The sequence below is a fragment of the Trifolium pratense genome, linkage group LG1 (genome assembly GCF_020283565.1).
Source record: "Trifolium pratense cultivar HEN17-A07 linkage group LG1, ARS_RC_1.1, whole genome shotgun sequence".
Classification (NCBI taxonomy): Eukaryota; Viridiplantae; Streptophyta; class Magnoliopsida; order Fabales; family Fabaceae; genus Trifolium; species Trifolium pratense.
In genome coordinates this window covers 15,567,481-15,588,920 of record NC_060059.1, presented here as the reverse complement: position 1 = coordinate 15,588,920, position 21,440 = coordinate 15,567,481, and the positions used below count along the sequence as shown (strand labels likewise).

Here is a 21,440-nt window from a genome sequence, read left to right as displayed (position 1 = left end):
AGGGCAAAAATGTAAATTCAGGAGGTAGAAAAGAAATGAGGGGGTCGAGAGAGAAGAGTTCTTTATGTTAACCCCGATGATCATTGATAATTGTGTGTTGTCAAAAAGTTTTTTTATTATATTTTTTTACAAAATGATTGGGTGAAGTCTACACTACTCTTTGATAATTTGAAATATTTATCCCACAACAAATTATAAAACAAACTACATAAATAGATTTGCATGTATATGATACTTACAACTAACTTTCAATTCACATGTATATGACTTGTTCTCGTTAGTTGTTGGAACATGATGTGAAACTTGAAGGAAAAGACTTGGTATAGAGTAAACACAAGTTATGAACTAAGAGAAGTGTGAATTGAAAAAAGCATTTCCAAGTCTCACATTGGAGGGAACACACCTCTTAGAAGTGTTTATATATAGAAAAGTGTCCTCTTGGGGTGTGTCCCAAGGGGTACCCTTTTTGTAAGCGATGGACCACGCCCTCCTTGTCGATTATCACACATGTGCGCACCGCCGCCGCCGTCCGTCGGACCGGGCTTGGGCTTCACACATGTTAATTGTGCGCAAGACCAAGTCATGGACGGTTATTTGCGTCAGCACCTATCCGTTATGTTTTGCCTTATTTTACTGATCACATTTTCATCTTATAAGGCTCAACTGATTCCTATTATTCAGTTCCCCACTTACTCTTCAAATAGCAGTTTTGCGTTTCTTATTCTCCAGTTCATCAAAATTCTCAATATCTATTTTTTCATTCTCTCTGCTTGCTTCTTCACCGAAATAAAAATTTCTTTTCTTTGTTGTTTCATCGAGTGGCTTTCTAGCCATACTGAATTGATACTCGTGTATCAATTATAGATTGATTCATCAAATCAAATCAATAGAGGGTGTATCTCTGCCCGAATTCTACAGTGCAGTAGCAATTCAGTATTTAAATTGAGGAGACTGTTTTATCCCGAGGACTTCACGGTTGATAGTCTATCTTGCACAATTTTGGATAGTGTTGTGAAACGTCTTAAAGAGAGCATATTCATCCACGACTCAACCAATAAGATTTTCAGCCGTAGCTTTTTCTAAAACTGTTTTTTTTTTTTAAATCAAAAACAACATTAGTTTTCTATAAATACTCTCAAATTATCATAGTGTTAGAAAAACCAAATGATTTTTTTTTTTTTTTGAGGCAGACAAGAAGAATCTTTCATTTGTAGTTTCTGTTAAATATGGGAAAACTGTGGATGGATAGCGTTGAAAGACAAACAACTGCAAAATGCAATATCTTGCATGGGAATAGAATTTAATTTTGTTGAGACAATTGGGCACATTTGTCTAATAACTTTCATAGATAGTATATATATAAAAAAAAAAAAAAAAAAGATTATAAGAATATATTTGTCCTTAGCATTGATCCAAACTCATTTTTCAATTTTTAATCTCATCCATATCCCACAAGACTTGTTTTATTCCCATTTCCTCAATCGTTCTAGATACCATTCCTGTCTGAGAGGTTGTAACATCACTTTGTTTAGTTGAGTGAAATGTTTCATATAAATATCTACTATATATGTATTAAAAGAATATGATGCTTTTTAATAATTTAATTTTGTACTATATATTTTAAGTAAGCATATGCCAATTAATGGTATATATAAGTCTATAGATTGATATGAAAATATTATTATCATTCTTGAGATACAAATCGCAAAAGGGAATATATTCTATTTCTGATTTCTTCCTTAGTTGTTCTTCCTTCCTTGTTTACATTAATCATGGCTTCTTTATTATATAGAACTTTTGGCTATGAAATTTCTTCCTTTATAAACCGTTGGTTTATTCAACCAACTCATAATAATAATAATAATCACAAAACCAATAAGAAGTTCAACATGCCAAAGGGTCGACCAATTTCCTTGCAGGTAATTGGCTTCATGCTTAGTTTAATTACCATATGATTATTTGTTCTTGTTAATTAATGTTTATGTATCTATATACATAAGTTCTAGTATGATTGATCAACTAATCATTTCTTTTTCTAGTAGGCAGGAGTTTAATCATATCTCATCCTATATTGAAATTATTTCGATGAATGAAATAAGTTAAAACTGTTTCGGTAAAATAATATTATTTTTAATGAATAAAAATTAAGGATTGTTTTGCAAGTTATTGAGAGCTTTTTAAAAATGAATAATTTTTTCCTCCAATATAACTTGAAATATTGTTATAGTTTTATCATAACGTAACATCTCCAAAAAAATTGAAAAAACATGAACCATAAAGATAAAAAAAAATGTAAGAATGAAAAACTATATATAACATCATAATTCATAATTACATGTCAACAATCTTGTCAAACAAGGAATAAAAGAGTGAAAATAGAAACTCAATATCATATTTCTCTCTAATATGAACCTAAATAAAAGGGATTTATTCGTGAACCTTTTTATATAGTAACATAATAGGTTTTATAAAAATAAAAAGGTAAATGATACAATATTTTATTAAAAATTATGGGAGTTCACATTTAAACCATTTTTTCCTAGGTCTGTTTTAGTAGAATTATAAATAGACCGACGAAGCTACTTTAAACCGATGGATCGAACTACATAAATTGGTTAAATATGGTCCTAGTCGGTTTGTTATTGAGTTGCATGTTATTAAGTCTGATCCAACCACTTTGGGTTATGTGGGTTAATGGGTGAGTCCAGTCCGTTTAAATTTTTTAGTTTTTTTTTTTTTGATAAATTTTTTTAGTTTATTCGCTCCTTTTATTTTTTGTCACTTTAATATAATTTTTCATAATGATTTATTTGGTGATATATAATTGGATGCAAGTGTAAACTTTTTACATTAACACTAAATATTTATTTGGTGATATATGAACTAATTTTTTATTGAACTAAACTATATAATAATTTATAAACTTTAAATTTTTTAGGTAAATCTATATCATTTTATTAAGTTCACATATTTAAATATATTTTTATGAATGAGTTTAAAATTAGATGATACTTTTTAAAGTTCTTACTTTTTTTTTTAAATTACATCAAGATATTAGTAATGGGCCTGAAACCCAAAAGGTTAGCCCAATCGGCCCAAGTTTGAATATTTCTCTTGGCACCCTACCTTTTTTCTCTTGAAAATTTCATGTTACGGGAGTGTTTTTTCTTTCTCAAACTTCCCTTTTTATAATGTCTTATACTTTTAAAATCTTGAAATTTTCATGTTTGGGGGACATTTTTTTTCCTCAAATTTTTCATTTTTATAACTTCCACTACTTAATACTTAAGTAGCTGACGTTTAAAATCCTGGATTTCATGTAGAGAGTGTTTTTTCCTCAAAATTCTAATTTTTCATAATGTTCGCTACTTAACTAGCGGAAAGGTAAAATAGAAAACTAAAAAAACGCGCGAAAAGTTGATAGAGTGCCAAAAGAAGCTTTCCCCAAGTTTTGTATGAGCTAATTGGGCAAAAAAACCTAATTATTTTTTATTTTTACGGTTCGGTCCATACTAAAATACATGTTAATTGATCTGATTTATTTTGCTAAATCTATATATATATATATATATATTAAAAACAAATTTAAATTCTCTCATGAGTTATGTTTATGATTTCACCTTTAAAATTCACTTTAGATTATTTTTTAATTTTCTGTCTTTCTGTAAACTCTGGTAGCTCATCTAGGCACACCTTGTGCTGAGGTGACTATGTTTAGTTTAATATATATCTCATTTTAGCTTCTTCAAAAAAAAAAAAAATTAATAGTGAGAACACTAATATAGCCCCACATATATATTGAATCCCATATTATGAAATGAGTGTTTCAAGCAACTGAAAGTGGAACTCATTTGTTTCAGACTGTTGAGTTGAAAGTAAGGATGTGCTGTACAGGTTGTGAAAGAGTTGTTAAAAACGCCGTTTACAAGCTCAAAGGTAATTAATTTTGTTTTTCATATATCTCAAGTGTTCGATGATCCACTATTATTATTTACTATAAAATAGGGGAGATGTTTTTTTTGGCAAGTAGTCTAGTGGCTAGAAAATTCACCTTAAACGTGAATAAGTGAAATGACACGGGTTCGAACCCGAACTCCTACACATATAGTGCGATGTCCCTACCAATTGAAAGTGGAACCCAAAACTAATAATTTAAGGGTATTTATTTATTGATCATCTAATAAAAATAAATCACATATATAAATTTGCATGTGGTTGCACTGATATCCACAATTAACTTTGTAACCAACTATTATTTTTATATATGCATGTGCTTTATTATAGTTAGTTATTGGGTAAATACTCCAAATTAACGAGGGTAGTTTAACAGGCATAGATTCAGTGAAAGTGGACTTAGAGATGGAGAGAGTAACAGTTACAGGATATGTGGAAAGAAACAAAGTGCTTAAAGCAATTAGAAGAGCAGGAAAAAGAGCTGAATTTTGGCCATACCCAAATCCACCATTATACTTCACATCAGCTAGCAATTATTTCAAAGATACAACAAATGAGTTCAAAGAAAGTTACAATTACTATAGACATGGTTATAATCTCCCAGATAGACATGGGACCATTCATGTGTCTCAACGTGGTGATGACCAAGTTAGTAACATGTTTAATGATGATAATGTTCATGCATGTTCTGTTATGTAAATGTAAATAAAGTTAATAAAACTAATTTCCTCTGTTTTTATGTGTGTACGTTTGTTGCTAGCTAGTGCCTAGTTGTTAAAACTTTCAACATAATATGTAAATATGGAGTGAATTATGTGTGTCTTACTGCTAGCTATAGTGATGAAAACATTTATGTATTGTCTTATTGTCATGTGTAAATAATTTGTAGTAATGTATGTCTAAACAAACTTGGTTTGTGAATTTTATTTGTATAATTCGCCATATATATATAAATTTTTCTCTTCAAAATTTACATTTATATTGTGGTCATAAATTGAATTTTAAATCAATGTCTAATTTCAAAATTTCGTAAACTTGACTTCCGGCGATTCTTGACACCGGCCTTTAATTGGGCTTGTTTTGACCTTTGTATCCATATTAAGATTTGAATCCTCAGGTGGTTTTTCTGTTTTGTCCTCTCTTTCTTGTTCTTTTTTATTTGTCTTTCTCTTTCATTATTTTCTTCTCTCTCGTTATATTTTTAATTTAATTTTCTTCACACTCTTAAACTGCACTCGAGAGGATCCAAATTCAGGGGTAAATGCTTTTTCACCGTATTGTTTAGAAGTCGTTTAAATTTTACCATAAATTAATTTTTAGCATGTGTTTTGTTTGTTTTAAGCAACATTTATGTAAGATTAATCATTATTTATTTTTTTTCCAGAAAATTATGTAATTTAAACCTATAAATTTACCTTTACATTATATTATTATTATTATTATTTTGTCAAGTAGCCCAGTGATTAGAAATTTTACTCTTAAGGTAGATAAGTAAGATGATCGAAATTTGAACTCCGATCCTCAGAGCCGGCCTGCACACATGTGCGGGAAGTAGAGGTGGGAATAGGCTAGGCCGAGCTAGGCTTTGCCAAGCCTGAGCCTGGCCTGTCAAAAAATCGAAGGTCTGAGTCTGGCCTGTGGCCTATCATAGACTTAAATTCTAGGCCTGAGCCTGGCCTTTTGAAAGTCTGATGTGGCCTGTTAGCCTGTTTAAAAGTCTATTTCATATGAACATATTTAAATAAATAATTATATTTATTTTGAAATATACTTATGAACTAATAAAATAATGTTCCATTTGATATTTTAGAGAATTTGACTATATATGTCATCATATTTCAATTCTAGTTTATAATAATACATTTATATATGTTAAAAACTAATGTAGATTAATAAACTTAAATTACTTAAAAAGTTAATAGATTTATAATTTAATCAAAGTATAAATTTTAATATATAAATAATAATCGTAATAAAAATATTATTCATGTTAACTTAAATAGGCCGGCCTAGTAGGCCTCAAAGGCTTTTTTAATGGCCTGCGGCCTGGCCTTTTTAGCTAAATAGGCTTATAAAAAAGCATTGGCCTGCTCTATTTAAAGAAATAGGCTGGCCTGGCCTGAGCCTATGTAGGCTAGGCCTTAAGGCCATGTAGGCCGGCCTGGCCTGTTCCCACCTCTAGCGGGAAGTGCGACGGCATCGGGCCTCAACTCAAAATTTTGAGGTCCTGTAATATTACTTATATATTTTTTGAACAAGAATATTACTTATATATTATTTATACCCATAAAATATCAGATGTATATTAATAGGTTAAATTTTAGGTCCTAAAATAATAGTAATATATTATTAATGTTCATAAAATATCATATGAGTATCAATAGATTAGTTATCTATACTCGGAAATATAGTTCTAGTCCATTTTAATCTTTGCATAAAATTTAATCTTAGATTAAGATGTTCCTTTTTAACGTTATATACAAAGATAATTATTTTGTATTTCTTGTTCTATTTGATTTAATGCAATTGGTTTAATATTGATAATTTATATGATTACAAGAATAAAAATGATTTTTTTTATATTATATACAATTTAAATCGATAATTTTTTTTTAAAAAAAAAATTATATTTTTTTTATTAAGGGGCCACTTCTAAATTTTGCACAGAGTCTCCTAAAACTCAGAGACGCCTCTGCCAATCCTATATATATAATGTAATATTTTTGCCAACTGAATTAAGTTACTGACCATTATATTATGTTCTTTAAATGAGAATAGAGTATATAAATATAAATGTTATTCTATAAAACTCAAAGAAGCCGGTGACGACTTTTTATAGTTATGTATACGTTTTCATTTGAAGTTAAATGCATAGAAGATACGAATCGGAGCAATATAATTTTTAATTGCCTTTAACTCATAATTTTTTATTTGTATAAAATATAACTACCTAATTGATTTAGACAATACATACATGCATGTCTTGCGTTGCGTGTGTTGTAAGGATGATCCCTTTTGTGGTCAACAAGTAATACTAGTTTTGGTTGGTTGCAAGTTGGACCTGTTTATTGTTCTCTCATTGTGCTTACATGAGTTTGGGTGTGTTCGATTTATATGCTCTTTATTTTTTTTACTAAAATAAAATATTCATTCATTCAAATTGATTGATACATCAGATACAAACATAAATTTAATGTCGCTAAAAACGTAAAGGATGAATCTGTGTTGAATCAGTATGATTCAAGTTGATCTGTCAATCTGAACCAAATGAATGCCGCAAAAAACAGAAAAGCAAACAAGCACTGCACGAAGACAGAGATCAAACAAACACCGCACGAAGACGAGACACACTGAGGCAAAGAAATCACAAAATAAAACAAGAAAACTCTAATCTATGTGACATTTCACTTATTTAAATAAAAACAAATATAAAACGATTAAGAGTGGTGATTTTGGATCAAAATGACCCTAAATCACCCCTCTTTAAAAGATAAACAAGAAGAGAAGATAGGAAGAATATGCGTTTTTTTATAAGCAAGAATATGTGTTTTGTTGACTTTTATATGCTCTTTATTTACCATCTATTTATTTATTTATAAGAAAAATATATATAAATGAAATATTATTAAAACTCAAATGAACAATAAATAAAAGATAAATAAATGAAGGATTTGAATCATCTTCTATTCTTTTTGTCCGACTTCTCTTATTTTTGTAACCCAAAATTTATTAATTGACCTGAAAAAGAAACCAGTCTAAAAGAGAAAAAAAAAATTATGCAAGAGAGAAAGAAAGAAAGAAAAAAAATGAATATATAAATTAAATTTAATATGCATTTCAACTTGAAACATTATATATATATGTGGCCAATTCTAACCTTCCATGATGTTCCATGATGCACAAGTTGTCCATATTATTATGACGAATTCAAATTTTACAAAATCGATCGTTGGATTAAAATGTTAAGTAGTACATTCCATTTATGACCTAACTTTAAAAATATTTAATTAATTAAATCATCTTATCTAGTAAAACAAAGGGTGTTGTATCCAAAAATAAAATAAAATAAAGGGTGCCAGCGTGGTTCATTTTTCAAGCATGTTTTTTCAGCTGCAATATACAGTTTTGTCCAAACGCTTTCATTTTCAATTCTCAATTCCCACACTACAAATTCTCTCAATCAATGATAGTAATTCAATCATACTTCTGAAAATCCAAAGTCCCTATATTCTCTCCGCATAACAATGGATCCATCATCATCATCATCACTTCATCAAAACGACGCCGTTTCTTCATCTTCTCCACTCTCACACACTACTCCTCAACGCACTACTTTCTTATACTCTCGCTCTTCATCTTTCTCTTCCGACGACGACGACGTTTCATCTTCCAATTCAATTCAATCCACCAACCGTCGTCTCGACTGCATGCTCCAATTCCTCGACCGTAAATTAACGATCGCCGACCACCACGACCTCCGCCGTACCTCAATTTCCGGTCAAACTTCTTTACCTGAATTCATCGCTAAAGGAGGCGGTACCGGAATCTTCAAACCACCTGTACGTGCCGCGGTTCATCCGTCGCGACCTCCCTGTCTTGAATTGAGACCTCATCCGTTACGTGAGACTCAGATTGGACGGTTTTTGAGGAACATTGTTGCGACTGAGTCGCAACTTTGGGCGGCTACTGAAATCGGACTCCGATTCTGGAACTTTACAGATCTATACGCGTCGTGGTATGGTGTTGGAGGAGAAGGTGTTGTTAGAAGTGGCGATGAAGAGAGTGCGCCGTTTCGTGAATCGGTTTGGACTTCGCCGGCGCTTTGTTTGGTTGCGGATGAAGGGAATAGGTTGGTTTGGAGTGGACATAAAGACGGGAAGATTAGGTGTTGGAATATGGATTATCAGAATTTGAATGATAATAACAAATGGAGTAATCATTTCAAGGAAAGATTATCTTGGCATGCTCATCGTGGACCTGTTCTTTCTCTTACAATCACTTCTTATGGTTATTTTTCATTCTTTATTCTTTGTTTGTTGTTATGCAGATGCTTGTTTGGATTGGAAAATTTTATTCGTTTTTACCAAATATATACCAGCTCTCTAAGTAAGGTTTTGTTTATGTGTTTTGAATAGTAATTACACTAGTAAGCAAGCTAATGTTAGTTTATTAGAATTGTTACTTGTAATTGCCATGGAGGTTTCTAGGAATAGGTTGGTTGCTAATAATAGTATGTGTAGTTGTTTGATTTAGGTCCAATTTGGATTTGTTTCTTTTCATTTTTCTAGATAAGCAACTTTGGATTAGTTTCTTTCTTCATTAGAATAACTTTATGGTCTATGAAGCACATACACCGCACACAACACTGACATTGACACGTTGACACTAATAACAATTTGAGAAAATGACATAATTGAATGTAATCATATGTGTCGGTGTCGGACACTGACACATGTTGGACACCGAGCACACCTTAAATTAGAAGTGTTGGTGCTACATAGTTTAGGGTATTTTACTGATGAAGAAAAGTACATATAAGCTTATAGATGTTTATGGAGGGGTTAAAGTTAAACAAGAGAGTTTCTGGTAAACTTGTGATGAAGGAGATAATTTCAACTCATTAATTGAAAGATTAACTGTTATTGCAAATTTATTTTGATTTTTTTTTTATTAATGATTCTTGAGAAGCTTATCCTAACTTACTTTACATGTTTGTTGTGAATGTGATACATTTTTTTTTTTCTTGACTTGATCTAGGGGATCTGTGGTCGGGTTCTGAAGGAGGTGTTATAAAAATATGGCCTTGGGAGACTGTTGAAAAATCTATTCACCTGACAGAGGAGGAAAGGCACATGGCTGTCATATATATGGAGAGGTCCTATGTTGACTTGAGGAGCCAGTTATCTACAAATGGCTACAATAACATGTTAACTTCAGATGTAAAGTACTTAGTATCAGATAATTCAAAGGCAAAGGTGTGGAGTGCGGGTTATTTTTCATATGCTTTATGGTGAGATTAATTTCCTACAATAGCCTCCGTTGGTGTTAGTATCATATGAATATTAGCATGGCCGATTCTTTTATATCTAGGGTTTGAGATATAATTGGAATTCATAATTTTTCATATCTAGTTGTCACATATATACATTATATTATTTTAGAATTGTTAAATGTGTTTCTCTCTTGTAACCAAAAAAGAATTGTTAAATGTGTTCTATTTTTATCCCCTACATTTGACAAAAAGATATAATATGCTTTTAGGGGATACATTTAAACTATTTTTGTTAAGTGTAGAAACTAAAAATGAATAAAATTCAAATAGGGATTATTTTTTCTAAAGTCATAATTTTAGAAACTAAAATCATGTTTAAGTCAATTTAAAAAAGGGTCTTGCTAGGAGATTGCCTTAAAATACACTCTCACACAAATTATTTTGGGATAATTTCAAATCAACAATATTCAAAGAAGGGGGGGTTGGGTATTTCAACTGGTTTGAGCTAAGGGTTAGAATTAGAGGACCTGGTCCAGACCCTAGTGAAGGAGAAAATACTAACATAACTAATTACTAAGATTTGCCTATCCAAAAAAATATATATTCAAAGGATGGTTAATGAATAACCAATTCTTGACTTAATAAACCGTGAGTAAGTCAAGGGGTTCATTATTTTGAGTTTGATCTTATGACTCAATAAAGAAATGCAAAAACTTAGGTGCATTATTCTAGGTACTATTCCTGCTGCTTTACACTATAAAATCAAAGTAACTACCTAAATTGCTTCATCCTAATTTGGTGTATATTTTGTAGGTGGTATTAGTTATTAGTTAAGCACAGTATCTAAGTTTGATCCTAAAGAGTAACCTCTAAGACAAAGCAAAATGTTATGTAATTTGATCATTGATGGCACTGTCTTTCATAATAAACGCAAACATTAGCTCAAGGGAAAGTGGGTAATTATACATTGTCTACAGTTCAAGCACACGAGTTTTTGTGTGAGACGTGTGCTGGAGTTGTGATTCTTCAGCATCCATCTAAAAGCTTACGGTTGTTCCTTAATCTAGTATCTGAAATAAAATTTTCTTTAGGTGATATTGTTTTGATGCTTGTTGATTAAAGTTTAGTAGAGCAGCCACAATGACATAGACATACTCATGATTTGACCACATACACCAAGTGGAAATATTGACATACTGATGTCCTTTAGTAGCTTTCTAAATCATCTAAAATTTTATATATGTAAACATGAAGATAATATCTTATGATTAAATGGTTGGATTGATTAAATCTGCAATCTATAAACAAATTATTAGGTAGTGTTAGTGTCTAATATATACACTTGGTGTCAATATGTATGCCAAATTAGTTATTTCCTAGGGTCTAGCTTGCTTCTTGCTAATAACTGTATATTTATTCTATGATATGAATCCTTAGAAAATAAGCACATGTAAGAACGATGATGTTAGATATTTGCAAGTACATTACATTTTTATGTGGTTCTACATCCTGAATTCTGTGTCCATTTTTATTCTGATGCATGCTCTCCTGGTGGTAACCTATGTACATGATATGTATAAATAAATCAAATAGACTGAGACCTCATTGTAATTTGATCCTTAGTCTCTCTCTATCTGCACGACTTGGTGCTTAGATACTGCCCATCATGTGAGTGTATTTTCCAACCTGTCAATTTAATATAAGCTAGTGCTTATTAATGTACAGGGATGCCCGTACAAGAGAGTTACTGAAAGTTTTCAATTCAGATGGCCAGATGGAGAATCGATCGGACTTGTCCTCAATACAAGACTTTCCAGTTGAGCTTGTTTCAAGTTCTAGGAAAGACAAAGCACAAAGTTCCATTGGGTTCCTTCAGCGCTCACGTAATGCCATCATGGGGGCAGCAGATGCTGTTCGTCGAGTTGCAGCAAAGGGAGGCTTTGGGGATGATAATCGAAGAACTGAAGCACTTGTAGTAACAATTGATGGAATGATTTGGACAGGGTATTCAAGTGGCTTGGTAGTGCAATGGGATGGAAATGGCAATCGCATACAGGATTTTCTTTACCACTCATTTGGTGTTCAATGTTTTTGTACTTATGGCATGCAAATTTGGGTAGGTTACGTGTCTGGTATTGTCCAGGTATTGGACCTCAAGGGTAATCTGATTGGGGGTTGGGTGGCTCATAGCTGTCCAATTGTAAAATTGACAGTTGGAGTTGGCTATGTATTTGCTTTGGGTAACCACGGGGGCATACGAGGATGGAACATCACCTCTCCAGGACCTCTTGATAGCATTTTGCATTCAGAATTGGGTGGCAAAGAATTTTTATATACTAAAATAGAAAACATAAAAATATTGAGTGGCACTTGGAATGTTGGACAAGGAAAAGCATCTCAAGATTCCCTTACTTCATGGCTAGGTTCTGTGGCCTCAGATGTTGGCCTTGTTGTTGTTGGGTTGCAAGAGGTTGAAATGGGGGCTGGATTTCTTGCAATGTCTGCAGCTAAAGAAACTGTAAGTTATTGTTTTATGTAAAAATACTAGAAAGTTGGTACATCACATCTATATTAGTATCATTAACAACAACTGCATTACTTTGAAGCAAAACATATTTGTTAAAGCATGATAAGTGAGAGGTATTAATCTCTGTTCATGTAACAATTCATGGATGATCAGATTAATTTCTCTCATGAGAGCATGCTCTCACCTGTTATGTATCTTGCACACAATATAACTAATAGCTTTGCCTAACCATTTTTGTGCATAACCCTCCCTAACATGTCTCCCTAACAAGCATATAGGTAGGACTGGAGGGTAGTTCTGCTGGGCAATGGTGGCTGGATATGATAGACAAAACATTGGATGAAGGTTCAACATTTGAACGTATTGGATCCAGGCAACTTGCAGGATTGGTCATTGCTGTGTGGTGAGTAACTATGAGAAGGAAGGAATATACGTGAGCTGGTGAATCCATTAATATATCAGAAATAATACCCTTTGTTTGTTATAGTATGAAAATATATTGGTTTTTTAAGTTAGTTGGGTACAAGATGTCAGGTTTTGTTTTTCTGCTTTCCTTGTTATAAATTCTATTTTGGTTTGAAATATATGGATGGATCATTAAAGGTTGGGCTCTTATTGTATCCTGAAATGAACTTATATCATTGTTTTCTAAATTCTTCCTTGTCTGCTCATTGATAGTAGTTGGTTTTGTATTCTTCAGGGTTAAAACGAACATTAGAGTTCATGTTGGGGATGTTGATGCGGCAGCAGTTCCATGTGGTTTTGGACGTGCTATTGGAAATAAGGTAGGTGTGTTTGCTCTGCTGCTTTGCTTGGCATGCTAGATTGCTAGTTTGGCTTCTTGGTTTTCGTTAATAAAGGATATCAGATAGGTCTGCTAGTAAAATATCAGATACCCATAAAAACTTCACGGGTTCTCTCTACTTGTATCTACTTATTGGAATTCAGTATGATGTTAGTTGAAGGCCTTGGCTTGAATTTCATGCAACATAAAACTTTGAGTCACATATAGGATCTATTAGTCTTCTCACAGATATCGGTAGTACATAATACTTCCTATATCTGTGAGAAGACTAATAGATCCTATATGTATATTTTTAATTTATGATAGACCAAAACATATAAATATAATAGAAATAACTTTTATTGATTATAGAATAGTAATATTACAATGGGTTCCCAAGAAATTTGCGAGTCTTGGGTCGCTCCCTTCCAAGAATTCAATAGCCTGGTCTCTCCCTCCCAATTTCCAATCAAATAACCATCTCCTATTCTTTTCAGCAACTTCTCTATTTATTCTAATTACATAAAAATGACTGCCATAATTTAAATATAGCTGCCATAACTTCTAACAATTAAGAAACAAACCCAACCCTCCTAGTTCTTCTTTCATATTGCTTATTAATAATTGATCTAACATATTACTTCTTCAGTCACAACTCGTGAGATATCTCAGTTATGACATGATATGCTCCTGTGTACTTGGTATTATTTTGCTTGCTCCAAATATTGGAAATCCCTGTTCAGCAATGATCTATACTATTTTATTTTCAACGACATACGGTGGCCAATGGCAGCAACTCCAGAAAATACCGTGGCACATGGCATGTCAGCTGTGCCATATTGAACCATGGATTCTATTTCGTTCAAATAAAAAAAATATAATATTAATAATAGAACTATGAAAAGCTGAACATAATCAAAAAAGTATTGGAAGAGGAATGACAGAAACCTGTAAGAGAGAAACTGAGACATTTGGCAATTTTTTCTGTGTTTTCAGAAAAAGGGTTAGATGTGTTTTTTGTCCATATAAAATTTATCAAATATGACTTTGGTCCCTATAACAACTTTTTTAATTTTTAGTCCATACATTTAACAAAAATAGAGTGTTTTTACTTTTAGTCCCTAATAATCTGCTTTTCAGAAAAGTATATTTTATTTCAAAGGTATTCATCTTTTTTTGCCATCTTTTGTTATTCTGACCATTTATTTCTGAATTGCCTGTCTCACCAGGGAGCTGTTGGTTTGAGGGTTAGAGTGTATGGTCGGATTATGTGCTTTATTAATTGTCACTTTGCTGCACATTTAGATGCAGTTGGTCGTCGCAATTCAGATTTTGATCATGTATACCGGACAATGTCCTTCAGCCGGCCAACAAACCTTTTAAATGCAACACCTGGTACCTTGCCTTTGCCTATTACTGTTTCTCACTTGCCTTATCCATGTATTTATCTTGACATGTTTATAGATCTGGCTTGCCATTGGTCCTTTATGTTGCAGTTGGAACTTCATCTTCTTTTTCAATGTTTCGTGGTGCAAATGTATGTACATGTTGTGCACTTTATTCTTTTTAAGTTATGCACTCAAATAGTTGAATGAAGCACTAATTCTTGAGATTGGTTTCCAGTCTGCAGAAGGGATGCCTGAGTTATCTGAGTCAGACATGATTGTATTTCTTGGTGATTTTAATTATCGACTTGATGACATTTCGTATGATGAAGCAAGAGATTTTGTTTCTCAAAGATGCTTTGATTGGCTTAGAGAAAGGGACCAACTTCGAGCAGAAATGGAAGCTGGCAATGCCTTCCAAGGAATGCGTGAAGCAATAATAACCTTTCCTCCCACATACAAGTTTGAACGACACCAAGCTGGTTTGGCAGGTTGGTACCCCAACACACACACACACACAAATAGTCTCTGAAAACTGAACTAGAAGGGAAACTTTATCATCAAAAAGTGAAAAAGAAATTAGAGTCTAGCGTAAAACGTGGCTGTTGCATTTCTTCTCTATTTATGGCAAATAGAGCATTTCTGCAAATCATGCAGCTCCAATAACATGCACAGGATGCATCCTACGATATAACAAAGAACGAGAGAAGCATAATTTTATGAAACGACAAATCCCAGCCACACTTCATAATGATTTTTGCTGTTCTCTTCATGGGTTCCATTATATCAATTGCTGAAACTGTAGGGCTGGGAAGGGGAAGGGGAAGAAAAAATAGCAGAGACTCTGAATAATAGGATTTAATTGCTGTTTATAATTATAAATTGAAAGGCGAAAAGACCATTTTAAGCCACAATAACTGCTGTTTATATTTGAATTCTCTGTCATCAGAACTGCTTTAGAGTTTCTAATATGGGCATGACATTGGATTTGTACGAAATGTTTTTTTGAAGGGTATGATTCTGGTGAAAAGAAACGCATTCCTGCCTGGTGTGACAGAATTTTGTATCGTGATAGTCGCTCTTCTCTGGGTGCTGAATGCAGTTTGGAGTACCCTGTTGTCTCTTCAATATTGCAGTAAGTGCTCTAGTTTATATGTTTATTGCATTTGTGTATACAGATCAAAATACTCTACCATTAGGACTTTGTGCATATTTAAGTCTCATTTTACTTGGCATGATCTGCTTAACTCATTATGCTGTTCTGATTTCTGACCCCTCTATTGATATCAGAGGATTGACATGAAACTTTATTATAAGAATTATGAAACAATTCACAATTGAATTACAGAGTTCTAAAACTGGCAACTTTACATTTCTAGAACAAGTTCCCATCATCATGACAAGTTGTCTTGTGGGTAAAATATATTTATGGTCCCTATATGTGACACTTTTTCAAATTGGCCCCTATATAAAAAATAAATAAATTTAGTCCTGATATGCATCACTATTCGACCTTGACCCTAGACATCACAAAAACTCCCATGTCAATGTAACATTTTCAAAGCGGCAATAGATGCTAAGGACAACATTGAAAATGACTGTACATTACAAATAGGGGCTAAATTGAAAAACTTTTTACATTTAGTGATCCAATTGAAAATGAGTGTCTTATATAGTGCTAAAATATATTTTAACCTTTACTGGTTGTGTAGCATTACTATCTAAAATATTTCAGCGAACATGAGCGAAAGCACCATCTTTTTGTACCAACTTTTGTTTTGATTCATACCATCTTACCTTCTATAACACCCCATATTGATTTATCTAGAATATCAATAGGAGCACACATAACTGAATCGGGAAACATTAAAATTGCGGAAATAAAACTAATCTTTTACACAAGGTAGTCTGAAGGAAATACCAAATATACATGATTTAATTAAACTGAATAAACTGTCATAATGTAACTGTTACAAACTTTACATCAGAGCCAAGATAACTGATAAATACATGTATACGTGGCATTATCCTATACAAGAGTTTCTTAAGCTGGAAACAGCTAAACATCGAACAGACTTCCATTAGCCTCGCTGATTCGTCCAATCCTTAACTTCTTGAACGAACAACCTGTTACCTATAATCAAATAATCGTGGGGTGAGACTACTAAGCCTCAGTGAGTTTCTTACTACCCTCCACTTGGTGTACTAACACCAGGGTCCTGCAAATAGTTGATCACTAGTAACTCATATTCATTAAAGAATAGCATAATATAAATAGGTGTATCACACAAACTTATCTTGGTTGTTTTTACAACTCACAGCCACTTCGAGGTGAGCGGTTCTCGAAGGCCGTGCTATGGTCCCTGATATTAAATGTAGATCAGAGAACCACCTCAGCTCACAATTTAACTAAACTGATTCTCACTAAAAGTGTACAATCTCTCCTAGCATATGCTAGTCTCATAGCCCAAGGCTACATAATCTGTGGTTCGGGACCAACCACTACTTAATCAGCTATATTAATTATAACGTTCTTAGTTAACAACCAATCCCGGGGAACTAATATAGCTTATGTTCTCATGCATCTTTACACGGTAACTCACAGTAGACGACTGAAGGTTTTATATACATTGTGCTAATTGCTTAGAGTTCAATAGTAAGTAAATTGTTATGAAATCATTCAACTCTAAATTATTACCACAATCTCCCCAAAAAAATAAAAAATTATTACCACAATATAATACCACAATCGAATATGGCGTTAACGTGTCTAAATATACGGAAAACTCGCACAAGTCATAAGCTCTAAACTATCATTAAACCATCCTAAAATTGATGTTGAAATGGTGTGTGAAAATGTTTAATAATCAAAGGACCTTTGCCGTACGAGCCGGGATTCATCCGGGCCTTAAAACAACATATTTTTTAATTAAGTTCTTAAAACAACTCTTAACACGGCACATTTGAGCACGGGGAAGGGAAATACTCAAGCATTTCAAATGATATCATTTCTAAGCTAAGCTAATTCATCAATTTTTCTAACATAGTAATTATAAATTCCTATGCTTTGAACTTATGGTTGCCATGTCTCTAGTTAAACAAACCCACCTTGAATTGAAGATGAACTCAGTAATGAATACTCTAAGCTTCTCGCCTTTTATGCATAAACCTTTTTGCTATATCATTCAATTCTCCTTATTTCTTGCTTCCTTAGCCTTCAAGCATCTACACCTTGGTTCTAATCTTCCAATTGGTACTCAACAGCCCTTGATTCCATCAAAACTCACATGCAACACAACACAACCCACTTGCTGAATTTGAACTTGAATCTTAATGAAAACAAGAAAAGGTGTTTGGTGGCTTACCTTAGCTCCAATTGATGATTTGAAGTATAGGTTTGTACATGCAAGAACTTAAATCCAATTAGGTGAAAGATTGGGATTTTTTGGTTGATGATGATGAATTCGTGTGAGAGATTGAGAGATGAGAATAAAGTCAAGTTCTTTAAAATTGAATGAATGAACATGGTGTGGGTTGCTTAATCTTGTGTAGAAACACTTGGTTGGAGAAAAATGGGTGATGTTAGGTGTTGTTGTTGTCAGCGTGAGGGGGAAGGGAGTGAAAGGAGAGTTTGGTTACTGCAAGGTGAGAGGAAGAAATGGGAGAGTTTAGGCATTAAGGTTCTATATGTCCTTTGGTGTACACAGATTAATAATCCTTGCTTTTGTTTATATTCACAAGAGTGCCACTCCAGCTCTTCCTCTCACTTACTAGTTGTCTTTAATTCCATTAATTTCTCTTATGCTTACCACTTTTCCTTAATTCCATATCAATACACACCACTAATTAATATTACTTCTTATTAATTAATGTTGGGTTGTTACACCTTCAATAGGTACGAAGCCTGCATGGATGTCACAGATAGTGACCACAAGCCTGTGCGCTGCATCTTTTCTACAGATATTGCTCGGGTAGATGAACCAATACGGAGACAGGAGTTCGGAGAAATTCTCGAGTCAAATGAGAAAATAAAATGTCTTCTGAAAGAATTGTACAAGATTCCTGAAACTATTATAAGTACAAACAACATAATTCTTCAAAACCAGGACACATTAATTTTGCGTATTACTAATAAATGTACAGAAGACAATGCTTTGTTTGAAATAATTTGCGAAGGGGAGTCTACTGTTATGGAGAATAAGAAGAAGGCAACAAACCATCAGTTGAAAGGTTCCTTTGGCTTGCCTAGGTGGCTTGAGGTAATATTCTTTCTTTAAAAATATTATTTTATAAATACTTAATTGTTTATAGTTACAGAAGCATTTTTGTTTCTAGTATTTTGTTTCTTAACTTTATAAAGTGACAAAAAAGCAGCAAGGTAGCTGCCATGCCACAATTTGCTTCACGCGCACACACACATAGATACATATATTTAGCAAGTAACAATTTATGTTTGTTAATGTTCTCCCAAAGGTAGAACTCGCCAATGTACATCTAATGCTCAAAAGTTATACATTATGGTATTTATACTACATAATAATTGAGAATAAATTAAGATGAGATCTACACATTAAAAGTAGAAAGTTAGGGAAGCCCTACATAGTTCCATTCTAAACATTGATGATTGACGAGTGAGTAGCGGAGATAAGAATTCTGACGTAGATGAGTGCACATAGAAAATGTTACATTTGGAACAAATATTTTCAAAAAAATCCATTTTCAGGGAGTCAATGTGATAGATAGAATTATTCAACGAATAAAATGTGAAATATAGAAGTTTCAATTTGTAGTTATGGTCAGCTCACTGTTATAGTCCTGTTTAGGAGTATGCCGACCAATTTGATCAGCAATCAAAACATCATACAATTGTATGGCCATCATAGTCGAGATGTCATCATATGGTACAGTCTGCAATTTATATCCTTGTGAACTAAAAAAAACTAGTTCCAACAATTGGATTTAGTACTACAAATTTTTTTTTTTGAAGAAGCTAAATTAGCCCACCCAAATTGGCACCAGAGAGAATCGAACCTCAGACCTCAAGAGGAGCACACTCCCAGGTCCCAAGCCAATACCAATGCACCAACCCAAGTGGGTTTTAGTACTACAAATTAGTTTCCAAATTTTGAGTGTATGGATACCAAACTTGTTTTGCTTTAGAAAAGGCATCTCCTTTGCAAAGCACCATATGGTAATTACTAATTATCTGCACATTTTATGATTCAGGTAAGTCCTGCAACTGGTATTATAAGACCAGATCACATTGTTGAGGTATCAGTGCATCATGAGGAATTTCAGACTCTTGAAGAGTTTGTTGATGGTGTTGTACAAAACTCTTGGTGCGAAGATTCCAGGGACAAGGAAGCAATTTTGATTGTTAAGGTGCATGGGAATTATACTATCCAGACAAGAAATCACAGAGTCCGTGTTCACCACTGTTATTCATCCAAGAAAAACCAACTCACGGACCCTCAATCAAATGGCTCCAGGCATGTCCAAGGAAGTGTACTTCACCGATCTGATTTCCAACGTTTAAGTAGTTCCTTTGATGTGGTTGACCAGCTACATAAATTGCATAGCCCTTAAATCAGTAATTAAGGTGAGTGCATGTGCATGCAACTATTTTTTTAATTCTATTACTTGATTGACGATCTCGTAAGGGACAAAAGTTCCTGTTTATGCATGCAATAATAAGCATCTTGATTATGTTTGGTAATGACTTTTTTTTTCATAGGGAGCTTGTGATTGAAGTTGAATCATGGAGCTGATTGATCTGTACAGTGAAAGCAAATGCAAGGCAAAAAGTAGCTTTGACAAAACCAATTATTCCAAAAGGAGCTTATTTTAACCTGTAAATGTATATCTACATACAAAACAGCGCAAGCTACAATTGAAAGGGAAAATTCAATGGCATGCTAGGGCAAATGAAGCTACTATTGTTGAGTTTGTTTTTTGAACTAAGGTTGCTTCAAACAAATATTTTTGAACTTCATAGTTTCTAGCATCTCATTACTTGCTTGGAATTTTTGTATAATGGAAGTCCATTTCATTAATGACTTCCTACTTCATATTATATTTTGTGACCATCGAATCAATACAATATACATATAAAAGGACAATGGGTATTACTAAGAAAATCTGAATTTATATTATGTGTGTGTGTCATTGTATTATAATTGCAAGATGAAACATAAATAAATGCGATCTTGAAGAAACCTCACTCTGTGAAGTTCATCGCGGGAATGGAAGTTCAGGGTCAATATATCACGGGAGTGTTCGATATGTTGACCTTGAACTTCCACTCTTGTGATGATCACCACCAAAATAATAGGTTTTCAGATAAAAGCCGACAGCTTCTTACATGTGATTTAATCTTTCACCAATTTTCCAATTATTTCATAAATAATACTTTCTCAAAAGAATTCCACAAATATGAACGATCAACGATAACAGACACGCCTTTATAACTAAGACACCTGAAATGAGAATTCCAACAAATGGTACAAAGTCAAATCTTTACAAAGCTTGATTTTGAATATGGATGAGACTGATGACCATGACATGAGCATTGAATGTCTTTTGCTTCTTTGGGGAACTTAGAATTGAAGAGGCAACAACAGAGCCTATAACTAAATAAGTATGCATATATTTGCTATTTTTGTAAGATCACTTTTAAGTTCATTATTTCTTTTTTATTTTGTGTTCTTTTTATTACATTGAGAGAAATGTTTGTCAAGTAAGAAATCTATTACATGATATTTCGATTTAGTAAAGTCAGTAAACCGGGGGTGTGTACTT

General features: G+C 33.1%; 2 protein-coding genes across 3 annotated transcripts; both read left to right on the top strand.

Moving 5' to 3' along the window:
• The first annotated feature begins 1,402 nt into the window (after positions 1-1,402).
• Positions 1,403-4,765, top strand: LOC123924199 (heavy metal-associated isoprenylated plant protein 30-like). Its single transcript, XM_045977011.1, has 3 exons — positions 1,403-1,919; positions 3,861-3,936; positions 4,331-4,765. The coding sequence occupies exons 1-3, from the start codon at positions 1,773-1,775 to the stop codon at positions 4,651-4,653; spliced, it is 546 nt and encodes a 181-aa protein (XP_045832967.1). The 5' UTR covers positions 1,403-1,772; the 3' UTR covers positions 4,654-4,765.
• Positions 4,766-7,984: 3,219 nt separating this feature from the next.
• Positions 7,985-20,794, top strand: LOC123924136 (type II inositol polyphosphate 5-phosphatase 15). 2 transcript variants are annotated; one of them, XM_045976925.1, is made up of 12 exons: positions 7,985-8,961; positions 9,712-9,964; positions 11,672-12,464; positions 12,752-12,876; positions 13,174-13,258; positions 14,487-14,652; positions 14,754-14,794; positions 14,881-15,133; positions 15,654-15,777; positions 18,538-18,901; positions 19,869-20,241; positions 20,377-20,794. In XM_045976925.1, exons 1-11 carry the CDS (start codon positions 8,199-8,201, stop codon positions 20,226-20,228), a joined length of 3,327 nt encoding a protein of 1,108 aa, XP_045832881.1. In that variant the 5' UTR covers positions 7,985-8,198; the 3' UTR covers positions 20,229-20,241; positions 20,377-20,794. The 2 variants fall into 2 exon arrangements, with proteins under 2 accessions (XP_045832881.1, XP_045832874.1); XM_045976918.1 differs by having other exon boundaries at positions 8,063-9,060.
• Positions 20,795-21,440: the final 646 nt, after the last annotated feature.

Coding starts and splice junctions, on each gene's coding strand:
- LOC123924199 (XM_045977011.1), top strand. CDS start 1,773: ATGGCTTCTTTATTATATAGAACTTTTGGCTATGAAATTTCTTCCTTT. Junction 1,920..3,860: donor GTCGACCAATTTCCTTGCAG/GTAATTGGCTTC, acceptor CATTTGTTTCAG/ACTGTTGAGTTGAAAGTAAG. Junction 3,937..4,330: donor CGCCGTTTACAAGCTCAAAG/GTAATTAATTTT, acceptor GTAGTTTAACAG/GCATAGATTCAGTGAAAGTG.
- LOC123924136 (XM_045976918.1), top strand. CDS start 8,199: ATGGATCCATCATCATCATCATCACTTCATCAAAACGACGCCGTTTCT. Junction 12,877..13,173: donor GGATTGGTCATTGCTGTGTG/GTGAGTAACTAT, acceptor TGTATTCTTCAG/GGTTAAAACGAACATTAGAG. Junction 14,653..14,753: donor CCTTTTAAATGCAACACCTG/GTACCTTGCCTT, acceptor TTTATGTTGCAG/TTGGAACTTCATCTTCTTTT.